This window comes from Euprymna scolopes, chromosome 2, assembly GCF_053919585.1.
Source record: "Euprymna scolopes isolate OS-2025 chromosome 2, ASM5391958v1, whole genome shotgun sequence".
NCBI lineage: Eukaryota > Metazoa > Mollusca > Cephalopoda > Sepiida > Sepiolidae > Euprymna > Euprymna scolopes.
The window spans coordinates 127,903,154-127,927,251 of NC_136483.1; the positions used below are offsets into that span (position 1 = coordinate 127,903,154).

Genomic DNA, 24,098 nt, shown 5'->3' on the forward strand with positions numbered 1-24,098 from the left:
GATACCTTTGTAAAAAAAAAAAAAAATCTCACTGGTTTTCATCTGTTTGTGCTTCTGTCATTGCCCATCATAACCATTACTTTAATTGTGAAGATGACTCTGACGATGATTCTAGACAATCCCACAGAAGAGCTAACAATGTTTGCAATAGAGCAAACTCTGAAGCTATTTCAAGCATATTCTCAAAGGTTTCGTGACTCTATCTCCATCTTAAAAGGTTAACTTTTGTGAATTTTTGGAGAATCTACAATAGTGAAAATCTGCTATCCTTTTTTTTTTTTTTTGATCTTTTGATTGTTTCATTTTCTCATCCTTTTTGCTGACAATTCCTTTCTTAATGATTCTGACGCTGATTAGTCTCTAGATTCTGTAATTATCACCTCAAAATAGTTGTTAGGTTTTTTTTTCTGATCATGACCAATCTAAGGCCTTATTCAATTCCTGTTATCATTCTCAAACTGTACGTTCTTGAACTGTCTTCTATCCTCTTGGAATTAAAATCTCTCTTCATCTCATTCCTGTTTCCCTTCTTGTTGAAAGGAGTCCTTTGTTGTTTCTATCTTTAAAAGTCTTAGTGATTGATCTGACTCGCCATTCAATTTGAAGATTCTTGATATCAGAACTGTAATTTCATTGGCCGCATTCTTTCATCGTGATGTTGTTAGTCTTGGTCTATTTGAAAATACTACTATAACATGTGTTTTTCAGAAATGTCTGATCTATTTCCTGCTTCCTTTGTTCCATCTCGTTTGATTCTTTGGTTTATTAGTCTCCATCTATTTGCTGTTTTTATACTTCATTGTAATACAGCTTCATATTCTAGTAGCTTCTTTCTAAGAACTACAGGCTTGCTGGCTCTTTCCTCCTTCCTATAGCCTTGGTCTTTTCAAGACTAAGGTCAATAGACATCTTCTGTCTTTGTAATAATCATTTTCCATCTTGTTAGCTCCTTATATCAAGTGGCTTCATACCTTGTCTGGAGCGATTTACATTAAAAAAAAATTGCTTAAAAAAGAACCACTTTCAAACAGTATACAAATTCGATAAAAATTTTAAGAGAGAGAACAAAATCGCTATTGAAGTCAAAATTAAAAATGTGTAGAAAATGAAAGTAGACATTATAGTAATGTTAAAAATAGCAACGACGATTTTGCTATACAAATTGATATTGTCAGTGAAATAATATAGCAAAAATATTCTGAAAATGCATTCGAAAGTCAACTTCAGAAAAGAGCATTGTTGCGAGGCTATATAATGCATGTTCACGACTTAACAATAAAGAAAACCATTATACCAGTATATATAAATAAAATTACATTATTTATTTAGAACAAAACAAAGTAAAGTTTATACATCGGTGTAATAATTAGGTAGTCATGCAAGGACGTGTGATTGTGGCTTGTACGCGTTCACCTCTGTGGAAGTGTGCATAAGTAGAGGTTATAGTTCATATTTTACTGAGTGATATATTGCTTAAATATGACAGTCTTGAATTGTTCATATTGTGTGCTCTATGTGTAAGCATCTTACAAGTAACAATATTTATGTGAAAAATATACAAGCCTACCTCATGTTTTTGCTGTCGCTCTCTGAGTGCATGCTTATGAAGCGCGTGGTTTATACGTGTGCATGGCTTGGTGTCAAGCGAAAAAAAGAGAAAGAAAAAGGACGTAAATGGAAGGTTATGTCAAAGGTCACCGGAAATATACGCGTGTCAAAGTTATGTTATGTTTGCACGTGCTCTGCTCTATGCGTGTGTGCTACTGCACACAGCTTGTTCTGTGTCTGTGTGTTTGATGCAGACAAAGCAAATTTGGCAGGTCTAAACGGCTCACTATAAGTAGTTGCAAAATTATGAAAGTTAACAGAACACGACCTTCTTGAACAAGTGGGCCTCATCCATTGTAGTTTTAAGAAAGTCAGATGAGAACCTATATATGAAGATTATAAAATAATGGTAAATGACAAAGTTTGCTTGGATTCATATCCTATACCTAATAGAAAAATACATTTGAAAACTGCATATCACCAAATACCAAAGAAGTAACAATGATAAATATGCCAATAGGGTCACTAAAATGAAAAAGAATGCTATACAGAATAAAAATCGAGTGCTATATTTCAAACGGCCATTGCTTAACAGGTTGTAGGAGGAGATTTGAAAAATACAGTTAGTTACAAAGACGATGTATGCACAGGAACTACTAATGAAAATGAATTAAAAAAAAAAACTGATTAAAGAAATGCTGAAAAGGAAAAGTGATGCATAAACAATAACAACATATTGTTTTTAGCAAAAAAGAATTGTAAATATAAGAAAGAAAAATGTCTAATTTATCTTGTCAGAGGAACAACAGAAGCGTTTCGCAGATTAAAATTAATAATGGTAAAGAAACCAATAGTGAACATTTTCTTCCCTGAGAGAAAGAGAGAAGAGGAGGGGAAGCAGGAGGAGGAGGAAAAAGTAAGTAATCCTAATTGTGAAAACATTAGAAGCAGTACAAGATCTACTAGGGACATAAAAACTTTAAATGTCAGGGAGATTCAATATTGGTTATTCAAAATGCCTAATTAACATAAGAATCGGAAAGTGTATGTATATAATTCTCTACCTAAGAATAGAGTTAGAAACTCTTGTACAATTAAAGCCTTATTAGTGAACACTTCACAACACCTCTTTTGATAATGTTGTTACATGTCTTGGAAAATGACTGGCATTACGACAATAGATGATGTAGATCAAATCCCTCAGTGAAAGATTTACGTCTTCATCAGACAGCAGCTATGACTTGAGTACACTGATCCTCTATAATTAGTGGACTGGTAGATGAGGCGGGTATTGTGTTAAGCTAGATGTCATGACTCGGCTGCGATGCAATCAGTAGGCATGTAAGTTAATCAGATCCAGAAGGGGACTCAGGTTAGTATTTTATTTCATCCTAAATTTTATTTTTATCAATCTTGTAAAAAAGACATTATATGCATAATCAAAAGAACTATTTGAAATAAATTGAAATGGATGTGAGTCTTAATGATAACCTTGCAATAAGATTAAATCAGGACAATATCAGTAGACATATGTGGAACAGTAGACATTGATGGTATGGCCACATTGAAAGAATTCTTTGGTTAGTACATGTAGAACAGTTGAGGTAGCAGGTTCAGTTCATAAGTGAAAGCCAAGGAAAACGTAGGAGAAAGCGATAAAAATGGACTTATTTTAAGTCAGATTTAACAATTCCATTTTTTTTTTTTTTTTGATAATAAAATAAGATATTTTTTTCAACAAATTTTGGTTCAAATTAAGAAAAGCATTATCAGAAGAAATTAGATGAATTTAGAAACACTGGTAAAATAATTGAAAAGAATCTTTGGAGATCTATCAGCAGAAATATTCAACAATTCCATCTATTATTAATATCATAATGATTTTTTAAAATTAATTATTGAGTTTAGAAAATGGTTAAAAAGAGGATTTTTCCAAATAAGCATAACAAATAATAATATCATGTAATTGATACAAGTTGAATTAATGAATTAACATATTTATGTTTTTTTTCTATTCACCACTATTTTCTCTCACTTCAGGCTTTTTATACAGAAAGAAATTCAAGTTGCATAACACATCATTTGTGTCAATGAATTTTCGATTGCATGTTCTTGGTGATGGTATTATCAACAGCATTGACAGTTCAAGCATAGAAGTTCAACCAAGACAAACCAACAACAGTTTGCCACCAAAAGAATTTGAAATCATTCCAGCAACAGGTTCCATAGATGCCCTCAGTGCCATTGACCTTGTTATTAATTTTATACCAAACTCTGTCATCCGACATGAAATGGTCCTTGTGGTTGATGTGATTGGTGTAGCAGATCAGGTCTTATTCTTACCTATTGTTGCAAGGTAAATCAGTTGGCTGTCAGCTTTTAATCTCTGTTGTTTACTGGAAAAGATTTATATTTTTGTCACTGTTTGTTATTTTCTTATTCCTCTAGTTTTCAGATTTTTGCAAAATTGGTTCGTTTGAAACTCTTACCTCTTTGTGTGTGCACCATTCAACTTGGCCACTTCTGAATTATGTGGGTAGCCTTTGGATGCATCGGATAATAGGTCAAAATGTTGTTCAACAGTCAGAGTTGATGACAGGGCCATGTAACCCTTTGTTTCCTTTTTCAGGTGTAGATCACTATTTAGTAAGTATTGTATGCATAAACCCAATTAAGGAATAACATTGTCGATAATTTAATGAGTTTCTGTTCAATTTTAAATAGGTTGAACAGAAAAAATGTTGCTACAACTTTTTTGAAAGAAATGACTGATACTGTCCTGTGACAAGTTGAAGTAGTTTGTGGCTAATGTGAACTAGAAGATACTGCAAAACTGCTAGGAAACAGACGGTTGTTACCATCTTCTTTGGAGCAGTGGATCTTAGTGAGAAATTCAACTAATATTTTCTCTTAAAAAACATTTAAAAAAATAAATAAAAAACAATTAGTGCTCATTGTAAATGGAGAATTTTTATTATTCACAATTACCTAAGAATAAGAATAGTGTGCTCTTTCCAACCCACCCTATTTAACTGGCTATGACTTATTTTATCAAAATCCACTTAACATTATAACATTCTCTTCCCTAATCTCTCTTGCACCCCTCTAACCGAATTATTCTTTCCATTTGCTTTTATGTCCCTTGCCTTGCTAAGAACTGCACATGTTTAAATAAAGATGATAAAAAACTGTTAATAACTTCAAATTTAAGTTATCAGAACCAAATTCCCCCACCCATCACACTTCTTAGCAAAATAATCAAATTGTTTTTATAAAGGATATTTTAACATATCTCTGTCTCCCATCATTTTGTTTTTGATGAAGACGTGGCCCAGCACCACTTTAAATAAAATATCACTATTGTATATCCTTTCAGAAATTTGGGAAATTATTTCTTTGTCAATTAATTTTTAATTCAGATTTTTTCTGTTAGTTGCCTTAACTTTATTTTCACCTTAGGTTTATTTGCACTCACCATTTCATCTACTCATTTTATAAAATATTGATTCAGGGTGTTAGATTTTCAAAATATTCCGCATGAAATTAAATAACTATGAATGCAGTATACTGACTAATCCAGATTATTTTTTGGAAAACTCTGATTTCTCCCCTTGTAGATAAAAAAATACTTTAAATGACAATATTTTACAAATATCTATAATTTCCTTTGTTGGTTATTGAACAAAATCTATCAAAAGCGAGGATTAAGTGTTATTTTACATCTCTGTTTAGAGACATGATTGTAAACAGAGCCCCATGCAAGCAGTAAAATTTTATGAGTAATTCGATGGTGATAATATTTCTTATCAGGGAAACTGCAGCTGCCAGAATATCCAGGTATTAAGTTTCTGGACTGTTTACATATATTAATTCATCATACTCTTTGGAATACTAGATTGTCATGATGTTTGGAGTTGCTAAATTATCAAATCATTTGAAGTTGCTATATTGTTTTGACATCTAGAATTGCTAGATTGTCTAAAATGCTTTGAATTGCCAAAGTGTCTCAATATTTGTAGTTGCTAGAATGCCTAGTTGTTTAGTTGCTAGAATGCCTAGTTGCTTAGTTGCTAGAGTATCTATATGCCTGAATATTCCAGACTGGCTGGACTTGCTGGAAATGTTTCTGACGTTACTAGACATCAAAACATTATGAAACAGCATTTGTAAATAAGATGTTTTGACTAAGTATCAGTTAAAAAATCTTAGGACAGTTTTATGTTAAGAGGCTGAATTCCCTGCTAAAAATTGAATAAATAATCTATAAAAAATTATTTTGTATAATCTGGAAATTTATTGTTTAATCGATAGTAATCTTCCGATGATGGCTTTCAAAACAAAACAAAATTGAAAGGGTGTGTAGGGAGAAAAACTGTTCACTAAAATGCTTCCAGAAATTCTGATTGATTTATTGTTTGAATTCTTTGATTTCTTCTTTTTCAGATGTCTTGTTCCAAAAGTTGCTATCTCAACACCAATGATTGATTTTGCTCAATGTTTCTTGTTTCATCCTTACACGCAATCTGTGAAACTTGAGAATATCTCAAACCTCCCAGCACGATATGATTTACTCAAGCAAGGTGCAACGGACAATTTTTTAGTCTCTTACTCCAGCACTGATCCTTCTGTAAGTGCCTTTGCATCATCTTCTTGAATAATTTTTATTGCTTAATAATGTTTTAGAATGCTCAATCAGTCTGCCGAAATTATTGAATAGCCTAAGGTCACTCAAGTGTTAATTCCTTGTATTGATGAATGTAGAGTTGTACTCCCTCTCACTCCTCCAAATCGTCTGGCAGTGGTTACCAAAGGCTGTATCACTGGGCAGAAAAGGCCATTTAAGCCAAAAGAAGGAAGAATAACACTTCAACAACTGGTCTTTTTAGATAACGAAACCATAATTATTCATTAAAAAAAAATTACATTCTGATTCTTCACAGGCCCTCAATATTCGTGTCTGGATAGCACTTTTTAGTAAAGTCTGGGCAATTTTCAAGTTTAGTCATTAACCCTAAGTTTGAGTCAGTTTCTCAGCGACATAGTCAGCAAAGTGAAGACTGTCTGGGCGATTTACAAGTTTAGTTATCAACCTTAAGTTCGAGGGTCAGACTTTCAACAACATAGAGTCTAGTGGCGAGCAAAACAGAGTCTGTGAGCCAAGTCCAGTTGAGTCTCTCCCTGTCTTCTGACTCTGTCTGACTGTCTTTCTTCCGGTGTACAGACCTATTTTGAGAATTTTCTGGGAGGATGACCCCACCCCTCTACCTTCTTCTCAACAACACCCTGTCATCTCGGATTACTTGCACAAAAATCGACTTTGTAAGACCATGAGTGGTCAAACGGGTCTTTAGGTCTGTCCCTTTCTTCTTCTTCATGAGACTCAGTCTATCACTGTTACTTTGGCAATAAACACAATGGTCCCTTGCTTAATTCCCTATCAAAGTTTCAGTGTGGAAAAAAGGTTATTGCTGGTAATTTAATTAACAATTCTGTCTTTTCTACAGCAAGATCCCCTCAGTTCTGACAAGCAATTTATCTACTTCACTCACTTTGGAAAACCCAGTTAATGGTGTCTTGTCCCTGATAATGGTCAAGTTCGTAATTCAGTTTATGATAACCACACAAAAAAAGAAAACAGTCAGCCTGTTATATTACAATGATACCAGTTGTGAGAAAAATAGAAAAAAAAAAAATTTAATGTACAATAACAAGACGTGTTCATCTGTACACTGTTTTCTCTGTAAAATTTTTTACAATAAATGACAAATAGCTTGTACATCAAAGAACTAGAAATTTATTTCAAATAAAGAAAAAAAAGGATTGACAATGCATAGTTGTTCATATGTCATTTGTAAAAAGAAAAAAGTTAACATAATACTCACATTTGAAACTTTATAATGACTTATAATTTTTTAAGAGAAAATTATCTTTTTGTGTGTATGTGTTTTTTTTTAAATAAAATTAGTTCAAAAGTTCTCATTGGTAGACGATAAGTATTTTTTGAAAGAAATTCTTTTCTTGAAAATCTTGATAAAAATTCATTGAAACAGTTCATTCTTTGTTCGAAATCTTGCACAACTGATGACAAATTCAAGAAAACAGTTCTTAATTAAAAGAGTTACTTAGAATTTTGGGCAAATCTGGGTTTCATACGTTTCTTCTATCTTCTTCTTTTTTCTCAAGTAATGAAACAATAGGCGTAGAATTTCCCCTCTATAAGAAGAAATGAGAAAACCAAGCTTTTACCTTTTCACCTTAAACACTCTGATCTCCACTTAACTCTAATTAATTTGAATAGCTCTTGTCTAAAAGAGGCTTCCCGTTTTGACAAACTTCTGGATCTGACCTTCACTCCTGACCTAAAATGGAGGACTTACATCAAATCTGTTGCCAAGATCATCGGAAAAATAGTTGCGTCATTTTACCGCTCCAGAAGGTATCTAACTTCTGACGCAATCTTCTACTTTTATAAGAGGCATATATGTACTAAAATAAAGTATTGTTGCTATATTTGGATTGTAGCTGCTCAGAACACCCTATACTGCCTTGACAAAGTTAAAAAATGGCTCCAAAACCTAGTAGGTAATGTTCTCTTCTCTTCTCACAGAAGAGATGTTACGAGCCTGTCTCTGTTTTATCGTTATTTTCATTGGCAAGTGCTTATCTGAGCTTCAATCTATGCCCCCCCCCCATTGCGAAACTTTCACAAAAACACTATCTACAACAACCGTCAACAGTTTTCCCCACTCTGTATCTGTGCCTAAAAATCTAAATACAAATGTATTGAAAAGAACATCTTCCCTAGAACTGTCCGCCTGTGGAACTCTGTTCCACTGGTCTGCTTTCCAATTGACTTACAATAAGGTCATCTTCAAGTCCAATGTAAACAAGTTCTTGTAAAGCCGCACCCCTAAATAATCCATTTCTACCCCATTTCCTCTACTAACTATTAATATGCTGTTTTCTCAGTGACAAGCATACACTCATTAATCCTTATCCTCGAGTGGTTTTCGGGCCTTGATAAGTCGTGACTCCCATGTAAAAACAAATCTGTTTTTAGTAATTAATTTGTTTTAAAATAAATGAATAAATTATTAATGAAAAGTACCTGGATACTGTAAGGAAAATACAAAGCAAAGAAAAAAAAGAAATGATAGGATTAAATTTTTATATAGAGGTTTCATACAACACAGATAAATGTACTCTAATGTGGGGTTCTTTGAGTGAGCGATCATGATCCAGCTAGCAGACCAGTGTCTCTACCTGAAATGAATTTGGGGTGGGAAGATATTATCTATTGAGAAGAGGAGGAGAAGTGGGGTGAGCTGACCAAGTGTGTTCTTTTGAACAGCTAGAGAGAAATGTTTTTTATTTTCCTTCTTGCATTTAATTGGAAGTATAATTTTCAATTTTTTATTCACATTAATTTTAAAACATACAAACTCGTTTTCCAAAAGTAATCAATGCTAGAAAATAGTCGCATATTTTTCAATTTTTCTAATATATATATATATATATATATATATATATATATATAATTACTTCATTTACTCACATAAAATTAATATACGAAAGTATAGATTTATGCGTAAACTTTAAGTATTTACTTCAAAAGTGCTCAATAGGTAGGTAGAGCTAGTTAGTAATTTATAAAATATACATGGCGATTAAGCTACACTGAATATTCGGCGTTTCATCCATTCTAGGATTCGTCAGGCTTATGCGTGAATTCTGTGGTTGTTTATCATTTTTATATGGTCCTCTTCTGTTGAGGATTTTAGTTAGCCAATCAGCTTTCTAGTATCCACTGCGTCCCTTCCTATCAGCCAATGGGCATGCATTTTATTGAACAAAGGATCTGTTTTAAAACTAGTTTAGTGGTTTAACGCAGACATTTTCTTTTTTTTTTTATATATATATAAATATACATATGTGTACATACATATATGCACATATATATACATATATATATATACATACATATATGTGTGATCGTTTATGTATATTCATGTTTATTTACTTTATTTCTTTGTTTATTTTCTATTGTTTTTCTTAGTTTTCAAACTATTTTGTATCGTTATCCTAGAGTAAATTTTATTTTGTGAACACAGTTATTTGCTATTTCTCTTCTACAGTTTAATAGATGTTGGGGTTCTTTAAAGTACAGGATAGCAAATTTTTCATGAAGGCATAATTTACATGGGTCATCTAAATGCCTACACGTGGTAGCTTGTCTTATTATTTTCCATTCGACTACCAAGAAGAGAAGAAGCTGTTTTCCGGATATTGAGTACTGTTTTATGACTATATGCCACTTTAAACACATTTCTTTAATGTTGCCTCAGTATAGAAAAATTTGTTTTTTTTTACGGTTTGTTGCAACAAAAATAAACTGTAAATAGTTCAATTTCAAAAATACAAAAGTAGAATTTGTGTTAACCGAAATAAATGTTTTTATGCTATAAAAATGATTAGTTATGACTTATTGTATTATTAAAAAAAAAATTAATTAACCGCCGCAAAAAAATGCCAAATAAATAATACAAAGTTGAAAAAAGTTTTAACCCTGTTTAAGTGCAAAAGAAAAAAAAAAAAAACTGGTAAAAAATGTAAATGAAAGTTTTTTTTTTTTTGGTTTTTTTCTAAATAAAGAATAGTAATTGGACTGGATTGGATTGTTTCTTTTAAATAAACATGTAACCCTTTGATAAGAAAAAATTGTTTTTTGTTTTAATATAATTACCTACCGAAATTACAAAACATCCCTGCTTAAAAGCAAAAAAAAAAAAAAAAGTGACCACCAGTATCAGAATTTTGGGGGAATTTTTGACACCCCTAACACGAAACTGCGAATAAAATATGAAAAACTCGTAATTTCTCTTTTAAAAGTGGGTTGTTTATTTTCTTTATGGATTATACTTCCAAAATAAACTATTAAAGTTGTATAAAAAGTAATAGAAATATTATTTTTTTTTTTTTTAAAAACATTTTTTTTACGTAATGAAATCAATTGAATTTTATGAGTTAAATATTTTTCAATTTTTAAACCTTAAAAATCTATCCAAATTTTTCTATTGATTCAATTTTTACGATATTTTCAGGGTCAATGTGAAATTTTATGCTCTTTTCAATAAACTGAATATAATATTTTAGACAAACGTTTTTTTTTTAATTCACGCCCCCCCCCATTTTGAAATGTCTATTAAAAAGTAAATAATGAATTTACTCACCAATATATCACAAATTGAAGATAAAAGATCAATAAATAATATATTCAAATTTAAAACAAAAAAAGTGTTTTTTAGAAATTTACCTGTAAAGTCCGAAGTTTAAAACCTTCTTTTTTTTTTTAAACCACATTGTTTTGTTTTTTTAAATTTTTTTTTAATATAAACCTTGGTCCTTGCTCCTTTTATTGAAAAAAAAATTAAGGTTTGAAATTTTTCGAGTAGTTATAAGCTTAGAAAGACAGAGGGTCGAATTATTCAATATTTTTTTCACGCATTCGTAAGGTCAGTTTCTGACACACCTAGACCACCACACCAGTAGGTGTACACGAATGTGAAAACTAATGCTTATGAGAGAGCCTCTTAGTCCACTAGACCACAGCATTTATTGCGAAATTGCTTTGGAAATTATTTTATTTGGTACTCCTTGGGCGGTGAGTTCCATGGCAACCAGCAGAAAATTTAATGGGTAAATTGTTTACTTTAACTACAACATTTAACAGGTGCTTCTGCAGTTTAATTTACCATTACACCACCCGTCTCCCCTGCCTCTCCACTGCCCTACTCCCCAATGTAAACAGAATTATTGTGAAAAATTAAACAGTTCTTCTACTTGGTGTATGCCGGCACGTTACTTACGGAAAAACGGTGAATTAAACTGCAGAAGCACCTATTAAATGTTGTACAAGTTTTATAATTGAACCCCCCCCTCTCCAAAAAAAATAAAAAAAACGAAAAATAAAAATGCTTTTGTAGACCGCTCGTGAAAACTTAATTTTTTAGATCAATTAAAAAAGCAAAATAGTGCGAGGGTTCAGGGGTTAATACTATGCAAACGATAAATCTGCGACGGGTTTGAATATCAGATTTATTGTCAGCGACCCCGAAAACCTATAAAAAACAAATTTTATTGGTCGGTGTTCTGTTGTAGTTAAAGTAAACATTTACCCGTTAAATTTTTCTGCTGGTTGTCATGAAACCAAACGCCCAAGGAGTACCTTTTATTTAAACTAATTACAAAAAGTAATAATTGAAAGTTTGTTTTTGTTTTTGATTTTGTTTTAAATAAAGAATCGTAATTGGATTGGATTATTTGTTTTTTTTAAACAAAAATGTAACTCTCTGATAAAAAAAATCGAAATAAGGAAATTGTTTTTAGTTTTAATATAATTATCTGCCAAAATTACAGAAAACCCCTGTTTAAATGCAAAACAAATATATATATATATATATATATATATATATATATATATATATATATATATATATATATATATATATATATATATATATATATAAAACAAAGGTGGCACCCGGGGAAAATAACTTGAAACCGGTTTCTAAAAAAATTGATGCCGGTAATAATTCAAAATAAATTAGATTAACTATATTATCAATATAAATCAACTTTAAATAACAATCTTAAATAGAACACTTAAAACAATTCTCTCGCTATAAACAGTCACTAACATACAGCTATTTAGTAAAATCGATTTTCGTTAATATAATATGCAAATGAGGTTACCTCTTGGGCGTATATTTTGCAAGAATCATACTATATTACAATAGAAAAATGCGAGCATGAAAAGTAATATGGTTAAGCTTAAAAAAGTAAAGGACTAATTGTTAAGACTGGAAAAGAAAAGGACAAGCTATTTTAGTAAAAAATATAATAAATTTATAACTTAAAATATTGCAGCATTAAGAATTGATTATATAATGTTATAAATTGAATTAAAAAAATTCTTAATGCTGAAATATTTTAAGTTATAAATTTATTATATTTTTTACTGTTTTTTATCTTGTCCTTTCCTTTTTCACTTTTAACAACTAGTCTTTTACTTTTCCATGTTTAAGCTTAACCATATTACTGTTGATGCTCACATTTTTCTATTGTAATCCATGATTTTTCCAGGTTTCAAATAAATTCACTTGTTTTTGGTTTAATTTCAGTCTTATTTTTTCTCTCCCATAAATACATAAGTAATAACAATGTACGGCACTCGTCTGCTTCCAATAAAATATCCCCAATAATCTCTTTCATGCTTTCATTCCATCTGTTTCATGGGTTACTTCTCTTTTTGCAACAGTTGCTATGGAAACGAGGGATAAAAAGCGTTGCTCACAGCCTTACATATTTTGACGATTTTGAACACCAGAAAATTCATCTTAACTTTTGTTTTACTGAACGAAAATTGAAATTTTTTTTCACAATATAGCTGAGAAGGTGATCTATAAACTGTAATAATTGTTTGAAATTTGGTTGAAAAATGAAGCTTTAAAGCAGTTCTAAATGACTAAAACTGCTACTTAACCATATATTCAAACACTACCGTGTTTGAATGATATAGAAATAAATGAAATAAAGTTTATGTAAATAAGTTTTTAGTATGAAAATTTATTAGGAAAGTAATAGATCTTTTGTATATATTAATCAAATTCTGAAAAAACAAATATACAAACAAACAGATAGGAATGCTAATTTATATATATAGATATATGCACAAATACACATTGATGATTATAGCTATGATGGCTTACTCTTACAATTTATTAATTGTTAAACTTCATTTTATATTATTCTAAACCAAAACGCTCAATTTACCATTCTATTGGAGCATCCTTAAAATTTGTGTAGAGCATAGTTTTTTTAGTTTCTTTATCAATCATTTTTTTTTTTCATTCAATAAATTGTTATTTTTAAGATAAAGTTTATTCTCTTCTTATTCAAGAATCTTTACTATTTCTTAGATTTAATTTACAGATCTACAAGCGACTCTTTTTTCTCTCTCTCGGTTGGTCTTAGTTTAGAATAACATTTCCCTCATTAAACGAATCCATTCTTGTATTATTTATTATTATTACTGCATTATTTTTCTATATTAAAATTAATCTGAATTTAACTTTTCTCTTTGGATTATTATTGCAGGGGATTATCCAACCATTCAGCTCAGTTGATGTGCCTCTTACAATTGAAGTAAAGGAGCTTCAAAAATTGATAACTCCAGTACAGTTTCAAATATTTGGAAACCCAGTACCAATCACAGTAAGTTTCAATGTTTGATAAAATTAATCATTTTCAAGTTTTGTTTTTATTTGTATGCTATTGTCAGCCTTTCTTAAAAGCAAGCAGTTAAAATTTTATCTAAATACTTATCTGGGATAGTCAAAATGCCAAACAGTTGACTTCTGTGCAAAGAACTGTGTTGAGGCAAGCATTCAATTTAGGAGCAATACAGAGACTGCCTCAAGAACATTGGTTTCAGTTAGTGATTCCAATATTCTAATATTTTAAGATACAAATACCGATTCTGATTCTAAAATTGTGTAATTACCTGAAAAAGTAGAAATTTATTATCTTGAGAGGGAAAGGGAAGTTAAAGAGTTCAGATCTACTTTTTAATGTAAATATGATTTTATTTTTAATTTGACAAACTTCTAAATTGTTTCTCTTTATCTATTGTAGCTAAGAATTGAATAAACTCATTGTGAGATTTTCATAACATGCCATTTTTCATGTGTATCCACTCACTCCATTTTATCTGTGCCATTTTACTGTGCTGTTTATTTTTTTTCCGGTTACACTTTTACCTAAATTCGTTATTGTGACCTATGAGTTTTAGTTTTACTGGTTTATCATTAGTACAAGCAATGGCAAATTAAGTTTTAAACAAAAAAATTTAAAAGAACGGGTTTGGAAGTTGGAAAGTAGGCTCATATTTTTCCAATTCTGATTCTGATATCCACAAAAGTTCCAGTTTTTCTGAATCACAGATTCTGATTTCAATAAATCATTTCAATACTCGTATCAGTATTAATGCATTGCGGATTATTTACCTTAGCACAATAAAATTATCACGAGCTGAAGCCATTAAAACATAACAAAACTGTGCTGTGTACAAAGCTCGAGCAGCATCAACTGTCATGACAGATCCTATAGATTTATGTTCCAGATGACCTTGTGACTTCAGGGCTCAGATTTGCTTCACCATTCACAGCAGAGCCACATATAATTTTGAAGGCACCATTGTCGTGGTCATCCATCATGAAGAAGAGAACAAGTTAAAAATTTATTTACTCAAACATTAATGGTTCATTCGTTTTTTTCATAGATGCAGTTAGGAAATAGATAAACAGGACTAAATTAGAATATATATATATATATATATATATATATATATATATATATATATATATATATATATATATATATATATCTTCATTGAAATGGCAAAATTTTAAAATAATGAAGAAGAAGAAGAAATGGAGCATATGCAGACGTTAAAACGACTAAAATATGAATAAAATAAAAAGAGGGAAAAGAGAAAAAATGGGAAGACTATATATTATAAATATACGATTGGGTAAAATAAATAAGTCAATTAAAAGAATTACAAAATATAATAAAACCCGAAGCGCTTTTTTACAAACCACTTTTTCAAGGATATATGTCTGAAAGAAAGAAAAAAACCAACTATTTTTGTAGAAATACTAGTATACGAAAGGGATAGGAACAAAGAGAAAAAAAACCCTAATGGAATGTGTCACCGCAAAAAAGTTCCAACTGTAACCGAAGGTTTCTCTGCTTGCTTAAAGTGGGGGGGGGGGCTAAAGCTGATGGCAAGCGCCTCGAAGACAGACAGGTGGAACTTAGTGTGTCCTCTGTGTAAAACAGAAAAACACTCCGGAGAGAATGTACAACCACAGTCGTTTTTATCTAAGTGTTGTCCAATAGCCGATTCCACCAATTGGGAACCCCCAGAAGTAGGCTGATGATCCCAAATGGAAAAAAGTACATGCTGGGCGATTCGAACCTGAATATACTGAGTAGTCTTACCTATATAGACGGCACCACATCGATATTTAAATTTGTAAACAATATTGTTTGACTGTGAGATAGGCAAGACGTCCTTGCAAAAAGAGGGAAAGGTGCACTTAGTAGGAAAAACAATTCAAAGCAATGGTTTAACTGATAGTACCAGTAATTAATTGCAATGATTTAATAATAAAAAAGGATAAATTATCAAAACGTTTCTTAAAATATTTTATTAGTCTACAAAGGACGTGATTGAAATGACAACTAGTTTGTTTACAATTTTCTTGACAGTACAAAAAACAAAACAAAACCAAAAATTGCACAGTAATATTTTCCAGTTGAAGTCTAGAAAGGGAAAACTTTCAACTAAATTCTAATCGTCAATTTTAAATTTGGTGACGAATTTGCAAATTAAAATTTATCTTTTAATTTATTTTTTAAATTTATGTACGCTTTTAATATCCCAAATTATCTCCAAAAGGCTGTTATGTGATTATGCGATTTGCAGTCTTAAAATTACATTGCAGCTTCAGATTTTTTTTTTTTTTTACATGAGTATCACTACTTATCAAGGCCCAAAGATCACTCGACGATAAGGGTTAAGAGTGTACAGTAGTCAGTTGAACAATATAGTAATTGTTAGTAATGGAAATTCGGTAAATTTGTTAACTTATATGGAATGGCTCATCAGAAACTTGTTTATGTTGGACTTGAAGACAATCAAATTGTAGTCAGCTGGAAAGCAGGAAAATGGAAGACAGTTCCACAGGCGTGCAGTTCTAAGAAAGAAGCTTTTTTCATGGAATGTATATTTAGGTTTAGGCACAGATAAAGAGTGGGGAGAATTATTGATAGTGTTTTCAGCTAGACGAGTGTTTCTTGTGAAAGTTTGGTGATGGGGGGGGGACCATAGATTGAAGCACAGTTGAGCATTTGCCATGAAAATAACGATAAAACAGAGACAAACTCGCAACATCTCTTCTGTGAGATAGAGGTTGCAGAGAAGAGAAAAGGACATCTCCTACGAGGCTACAAAGTCTATTTTGAACTCTATCAAGGCAGGACAAGTCCTTTCTAGCAGCTCCTGCCCAAATGTGGTAACAGTATTCCATCCTTGGACGTACCTGGCTCTTATATAGATAGAGAATTGCATCAGCAGTGAGATATCTACTGGATCGATAGAAGGATGCCACCATTTTTCCAGAAGCCTTGGCAACAGATTTAATGTACGTGTTCCATTTCAGATCAGGAGTAAAGGTCAAGCCCAGAAGCTTGTCAAAACATGAGGCCTCTCAAAGACGAGAGCCATTCATTTCAATTGATGCCAGATGGGGATCAGAGCGTTGATGATGTAAAGATAGAAGCTTGGTTTTAGATGCATTAAAAGTAACCAGCCACTCCTTTCCCCATTGTCCCACCTGCTCAAGATCAGAGAAGAGAGAATCAGAGAGAACTTGGTTATTTACGATCTTAGATGTGCTACCATAGATAGTAGTGTCATCAGCATAAATGTCTACGAATGATGTAAGTATGTGATTTGGAAGATCATTAATGTAAATCAAGAAGAGAGTTGGGTCCAGGATGGACCCCTGAGGGACTCCAGCATTAATACTATGAGCTTCTGATTTCTGCCCATCAACTACTACTCTTATGAACCTATCAGAGAGAAATGATTTAATAATTGAGAAGACATTTCCAGCTATACCATAGCTAGAGATCTTGTGAAGTAAACCGTTATGCCATACCCTATCAAAGACCTTTGATATGTCAAGAGCAATTGCCCTAGAAAGGTTTCCTCCATCGAGTGATTTGCTAATCCTATGAGATATAACTGTAAACACATCTTCTGTAGATCTAGGAGAACAGAAACCATATTGTGTGTCATTAGGTTATTTTTGCTGAGATGATTGATTACTTCTCTATTTAACACAGATTCCAGCATGACGCACAGGAGACTTATTGGCCTGTACTGAAAGGGAGATGAGTGATCACCCGAATTCTTAAATACAGGGCTTACTGATGAGATTTTCCAGGGTGATGGAAGCCACCATTATTATTATTACTATTATTATTATTATTATTATCATCATCATCATCAGCATCATCATCATCATCATTCATTCATTCATTCATTCATGAAGATTTAATTTGATGTTGTTTCTTTAAAAATATATTTTTATGTTCCTTTCCTACATATGATTTTAAAGTGTTTTTTCCTCATATTAAACTTAGAAAAACAAAATACCAAGTTTTTTTTCAAAAATAGAATCAATATTAAATTAATCTTTTATTAATATTTGTTGTCACATCTTAAATTGCAATGTAATTTTGAAAGTACAAATTGAATAAATTGAATAAATTGAAAACGTACAAAACTTAAAAAATGCCGCTAAAGAGATGTGGTAAAATACTTTTGATACAAAGATTGTATTGCACCGATCCTTGACTGTCGAATACTCCTTGTGCTTGATCCATCCCTGTTTTCATTTTGAAAATTATTGTTTTTCTTTCGTATCTTTTCAGGCTGAAATCTCTTGCTTTGGGGAAGGCCCTGTCGTAGAAGTGACCCAACTTGAAGTTGACTGGGGAGCCATCCCAGTTCTTATTGATTCCACACGTGAAGTTACTTTATTAAATAAGTCACCCATTGTGGCTTATTTCTCAGCTCAAATGGTAAGCAATTAATCAACCATCTATGAACAAATATTTCAGTATGTTTCTAATGTTTGAATGTCATTTAAATTCACAGTTAGCTTCAATATGTTCTGGGTTTTTAGCATTTGATAGTAATTTGTTCCCTTCTGTGAACTGAGATTTCCAGACTTTTTAACAAGAATTTCCACTCCATAGACTGGTACTCTGGCTTCTTCCTTGTTATTTGCAGTTCCCCATGAACCAATGGGCAAAGACTGGTCTGTATTAAGTGTCCATTTTGTGTTTCAGAGTTCCAGAGAATATTATCTAGTTTATAGTTCTGAAATAGGAAATACGTACAAATCATTTTTAAATGATTTCTAATACTTTTTATTAAAAAAAAATTTTTTTTTTATTACATTTTCACCCCAAACAAGGCAAATTGCCACTTTGGTGTAGGGAGCTACTATCAGGGGCAGTAACTACTGGGGCACTATGCAGGGATTTGGGAAGCAAGATGTCAGTTCACGTTACACTTGAACTTCTGCATGCCAGTACAGTTGGGGAAGCAGGGACCTGGAATGGAATTCCACAGTCTAGCGGTTCTGAGGAAGTAACTACTGGAGTAGAAAGATCTTTTACATCTAGGGATCTCTACTGCGTGGGGGTGGGATTTAGCTGCCTGTCGGGTTTGTCGAGGGTGTCTACGTCGTGGGGGGACAAGTGTCTGCAGTTCGTCGAAACATTCACCATTAAAATACTTGTAGAACAGGCAGAGAGATGCAATGTTTCGTCGATGGGACAGAGGCTGAAGTTTAGATGCCAGTTCAGGGCCTATCAGATTGGCGACTCTCTTTTGAACCTTGTCTAGGAGCGAGAGACTAGCAGCAGATGCACCAGCCCAAATGTGACAGCAATACATGGGCGAATGGTGGCCTTATAGAGGCACAGGATACTTTCAGGTGTCAGTTGTTTTCTAATACGGTAGAGAGAGCCTACCTTTTTCGCAGCGGCCCTGGCAATGTTTTCAATGTAATTGTTCCAACTCATGTTTCCTGTGAACGTTAGGCCAAGCAGTTTGAAAGATGTACTCTCAGACAGGGAGTCACTGGCCATTGCTATTGGTGGCAGAGAAGGTTTTTTGTAATTATTGAAGGAAACCAGTTTAGTCTTGGCAGCATTGAATGTGACCATCCATTTTTGTCCCCATTCCACTACAGATTGGAGATCATCCTCAAGTGTTTTTGCCATTTTTTTAGATATGTGTTCATTTGTTTTCCTGTCATGCCTGTTATAGAGTGTGGTGTCATCAGCATATATACCCATCTCAGAGGCAATTTTGTCAGGGAGGTCATTAATAAATATTAAGAACAATAGAGATCCAAGGATAGACCCCTGAGGCACTCCTGCATTTATATCATATTGTTTAGATGTACGACTGTCGAGGACAACCTGGATTTTTCTCTTATCTAAGAAGGATTTAATTATGTTAAGTATTCTACCAGTGATATCGTATGATTTAATTTTCCTGAGGAGACCCTCATGCCATACCCTGTCAAAAGCCTTAGATATATCTAGAGCTACCGCTCTGCCCTCCCCCGCTTTGTCCAGTGAATGGTATATATGTTCAGAGATTACAGTGAGGATGTCTGCAGTGGAACGGGCTTGTCTAAATCCATATTGTTTGTTAGTCAGAAGTTTAGCATCTGTAAGGTGATGGACTAGAGCATGGTTAATTATGGTCTCAAATATTTTGGCGAAAAGTGGGAGGAGGCTAATGGGGCGATAATTTGATGGGTCAGTTCTTTCGCCAGAATTCTTGAATACTGGTACCACAGAAGCAGTTTTCCAACAGCCCGGAAAGCATGATTCATTAAGGCATTTGTTGTAGAGTTTGGAGAGAACTGGAGCTACTTTGGCTGAGCACTTTTTTAATAGCACAGCTTGGATGAGATCAGGTCCACATGCTTTTGAGGTGTCAAGGTTTTTTATGATAGCATGCACCTGAGCAGGGGTGATTTTCAGATCGTCAAGCGTGGCGTCTGTCCACAAAGGAAAGTCAGGCAGGGGTGGTTGGAAGGGTCCAGTGTGGAGTTGGAGGCAAACCGGCTGACAAGCATATTAGGCTTGTCGGTTGCTGAGCAAACAACCTTGTGATTGTTGGTTAGTGGGGGAATTGTTGATTGCCCATTATTTACTACACTGTTGTAGATTTTCCAGAAGTCACGAGTTCCTAATTTTTGTGCTTCGATGCGTTTTTTACTGGTTTCAGTAAATTCTCTCTTAACTGTCGCTATTTCCTTCTTAACGTTACTTCTAGCTTCCAGATACTTCTGTCTCTTTGAACTGGACTTATCTTGGTTAAATCTGCGGTATGCATGCTGCCTTTGAGCAATGGCAGTTGCGCAAGTAGAAGTAAACCATTGGGGAGAGTGGGGCTTGCTATAAAATTTCCGTATGGGAACATGTGCTTCAATTGCTGTTTTGAACAATTCAGTGGTCTCATTTGCGCACTGTTCAGCAGGAAGAGAAAAAATATTTCCCCATGGAACATCTCTGATGGCTTCCCAGTCAGCCTTTTTATAATATCTCGTTGTTTTGAGCACTGGCTCTTCAGTTTTGGGTCTAGAGTTTAAGGTGATTTCGACCATTATCACTGCATGATCAGCGTTCCTGAGTGGGCTGTCAGCATTTGTTATACAATCCTCAGGAACTGTCATCAGAAACAGATCTAGAAGTTATGCGTGTTGTTCTTGCTGGTCAGGGAAACGGGTTGGAAACATAACCATTTGTGATAGGGAGTGAGATATAGCGAAGCTATGTGTTGTGCTGCCCACTGCATCTGTGTGAGTAGAGAATCCAACCCAGTTTTTGTGGTGAAGATTAAAGTCACCAAATACATGTACTTGTGCGCTAGTGTCGAGGGAGAGTGCTGTGTCTATGCTGTCAGAGATTTTGTTTATTATGGTGCAGTCCTGGGTCGAGGGAGAGCGGTAGAGAAAATAAAAGTAGCTAATGTTATGTTGTATGTTTAGTCTAATGCACATAAAGGCTTGATCGTCTGTTTCTAGGTTTGTTTCTCTAGTCAGGGGGAGGGTGTTATGAATGTAGACTCCAAGTCCATGCATATGTCTGTCAGAGTCCGTACGGCAGAGTGGGAGATAGCCAGGCATGTTAAAGTAGTTAGAGGGGATGGAGGAGTGTAGGTTAGTCTCACTTAGTGCTAAGATATCCGGGGTATTTGTTAGGAGAAATGCTTCAACATCAGCTAAATTAGTTCTAAGTTGGTTTAGTTTTAGAGTTTTCCTTCTCCTAGACGGGTGATCTGGGAAGATCTACTGGGTCCATCAGCCCTGAGAGGTTTTGCTCTGCGCCTGGGTCCTAATCCAGGTAGTTCTGCGACCCCGTGTGGTTAGTTAATGTTACAGGGTTAATTTGTAGACGTTATATATCTAATGAATAGTTACACTCCTCAAAGTGATTTAGGGACATGCAGTGGAAGCAGTTATGTGAGCAGGCTTGTTAGAAAAGTGTTAGTGCGGATTAAGACTTTTACCTTAGATTTTTCCATTTAACTTTATGTTAGTTTAGGTACAGGATAGCGTTATAATGTGAGTAGGTATTAGGATTTGAGCTAAGAGTTTTGCCCAGTCACTGTATATTTAGATTTAGCAGGGTTAAGATGTGGGTGCAGTACAGTAAGGGTATAACTGGAGGTACATTTTAAGTCATGGCGTATTCCGTATGTGTAGTTAAGTAAAATAGATATTTGGGCAAGTTTTCAGTCGATGCAAATAGATAGATGTTGTGTTAGTGTTTCTACTATTGAAGGGAGATAATTTCAGTTTTCATTTAAGAGTCATCGAGCATTTTGCATAACAGGGAGTATCGGATTTGGTTTATTATTGTTCGCTGAAATACTATCTAGGGAGAGGCATTGTTATGTAATGAAGATCGCTTTGCATCCGAGTGCATACGTTGGCTGGTAAGTACCAAACTGGATAGGAATGAACTCTAATGCATGTCAGAGGTAGAAATGTATAGATGTTTAGTGATGACTGTTAGGCGGTTAGCATGTGAAAAGTTAGGAACTGGTGGCTAAGGATTCCACTACTAAGGCGTGTGTAATGTAGGGTTTTAGTGGCAGCTAGAGAGGGGAGGGCAGATTGTTAGCTTTCAAGGGTCGAGGTTATTAACTTACAGAATACAGTAAAGTTTCATTAGAATTTAGAGTTTCAGGTATTGTTTATGCTTGGGAGAAAGGAATAAAAATTTCCCTTCTTTTCCCCTATTTTGCATGCAGGTTAGACATAGGCAGTCGTCTTGGAGGTAAAGAGAAACAATTATTTCGCCGTGATTTGGAATTCATATTTATAGGCAGTCAGTAAGGTTGGGGACAAAACATTGTATCTAGTGACGCAGCTAAGATCACTGTAGATTTCAGTTACAATTATAGTAACAGTTGATTATAAGCTATATCCAGAGGTTTGGTAGAGATATCAACGAGGCCGCTTTATTAATACAAGCGAGCATATAGCAATTGTAGATATTAAGTATATTACTTAAATAAAGTTCTTCTGACTTCTACGGTAGAAAAAATAAATCTACGTTTTTTTTAATTTCGGAAAATTTATCCTGCCTAAGGTATTTTATCTCTAGCCTTAGTACAGAGCATGGAATTTATCATTTAAGCTAGGAGAGAACGTGGTTGGTCTTTTGTTGGGGGGGGGGGAGAATTTAAAACTGAGCAAAGAAAACAAAAGACAAATGCATATATGAATTAGTAAAATACACATAATTACAAATTACAAAATGGAATAAGAAATTTAAAAGAGAAGAAATAACAAAGTTAGTAATTTTATAGGACTAGAATGATTTAGGATAACACTTAACTTGTCCCGCACACCACAATGCTTCCAGTAACATGGCTAACCATATTTGGCGGAGGGGTGGAGAGATTTCTTTGACCATATATACGTGTTTATAACTAATTATATCTTCCGAATTCAACACACATGCGTGTATATGTTAATTTTACTTTTTTTTTTTCCTATTTCATTTATTACTGGCGGGATGGGGGTCTTGCCCGATCATAAAATATGCTTAAAAATATTTTAATTCATGCAGATTTCGTATTTATTATTACAGAGCCAATTCTCTAGTGAATATTATATTGTATGCCATATATTAGTCGAGCAAGTAACTGCTCAACAAATAAAATGTTACTTGCAGACTACTATTGAGTAATGATGCTGTAGGTACTGCTTGAAAAAACAAATTTTTAATTTCCTCACCAAATATTTAATGAATTCCTTTGGAATAGTGATAATAATAATCTCCATGTTTTTATGTTTCATTTCAGATATTATTTTATATAATTTGATATAATATCGATTAAAAAAAATCTTTTTTACAAAATCGGTTCTGAGGGTTTTCCCACCGGGCAACTATTCTTACTACTATAACATAACATTTAATAACTGTCCGTTGGAACTATTACTGTTACTACTACTCTTTATTTTTACAGAATCAGACTGCTTACTAGAATCGTTGATGCTATTTCAAGTGTTTTATATTTTCTTTTTGCTTGCACATTGATTTTACACAGAGAGAGAGAGAGAGAGAGAGAGAGAGAGAGAGGGGGGGGAGGAGCGAGAATAAGGAATGAAGCCGTAGGTATAGCATTAAAAAAAACTTTTTTTATTTCTTCACCAAATATTTCGAATTCGTTTGGAATAGTGATTTTTCTTATCGCTTTCACATTGATTTTTACAGAGAGAGAGAGAGAGAGAGAGAGAGAGAGAGAGAGAGAGAGAGAGAGAGAGAGAGAGAGAGAAAGATATATGGAGAGAGAGAGAGGGGGTGAGCAAGAA

General features: G+C 33.4%; 1 protein-coding gene across 4 annotated transcripts in view; it reads left to right on the plus strand.

The window, feature by feature from the left end:
* Window positions 1-24,098, plus strand: part of LOC145295994 (hydrocephalus-inducing protein-like) — an 865,028-nt gene that overhangs the window by 245,418 nt on the left and 595,512 nt on the right. For all 4 annotated transcript variants that reach the window (XM_080141978.1, XM_080141990.1, XM_080142009.1 and 1 more), the window contains exons 12-15: window positions 3,589-3,904; window positions 5,992-6,175; window positions 13,705-13,821; window positions 18,115-18,264. In XM_080141978.1, the coding sequence (XP_079998104.1) occupies window positions 3,589-3,904; window positions 5,992-6,175; window positions 13,705-13,821; window positions 18,115-18,264 (767 nt within the window). The remainder of the gene's footprint in view (window positions 1-3,588; window positions 3,905-5,991; window positions 6,176-13,704; window positions 13,822-18,114; window positions 18,265-24,098) is intronic.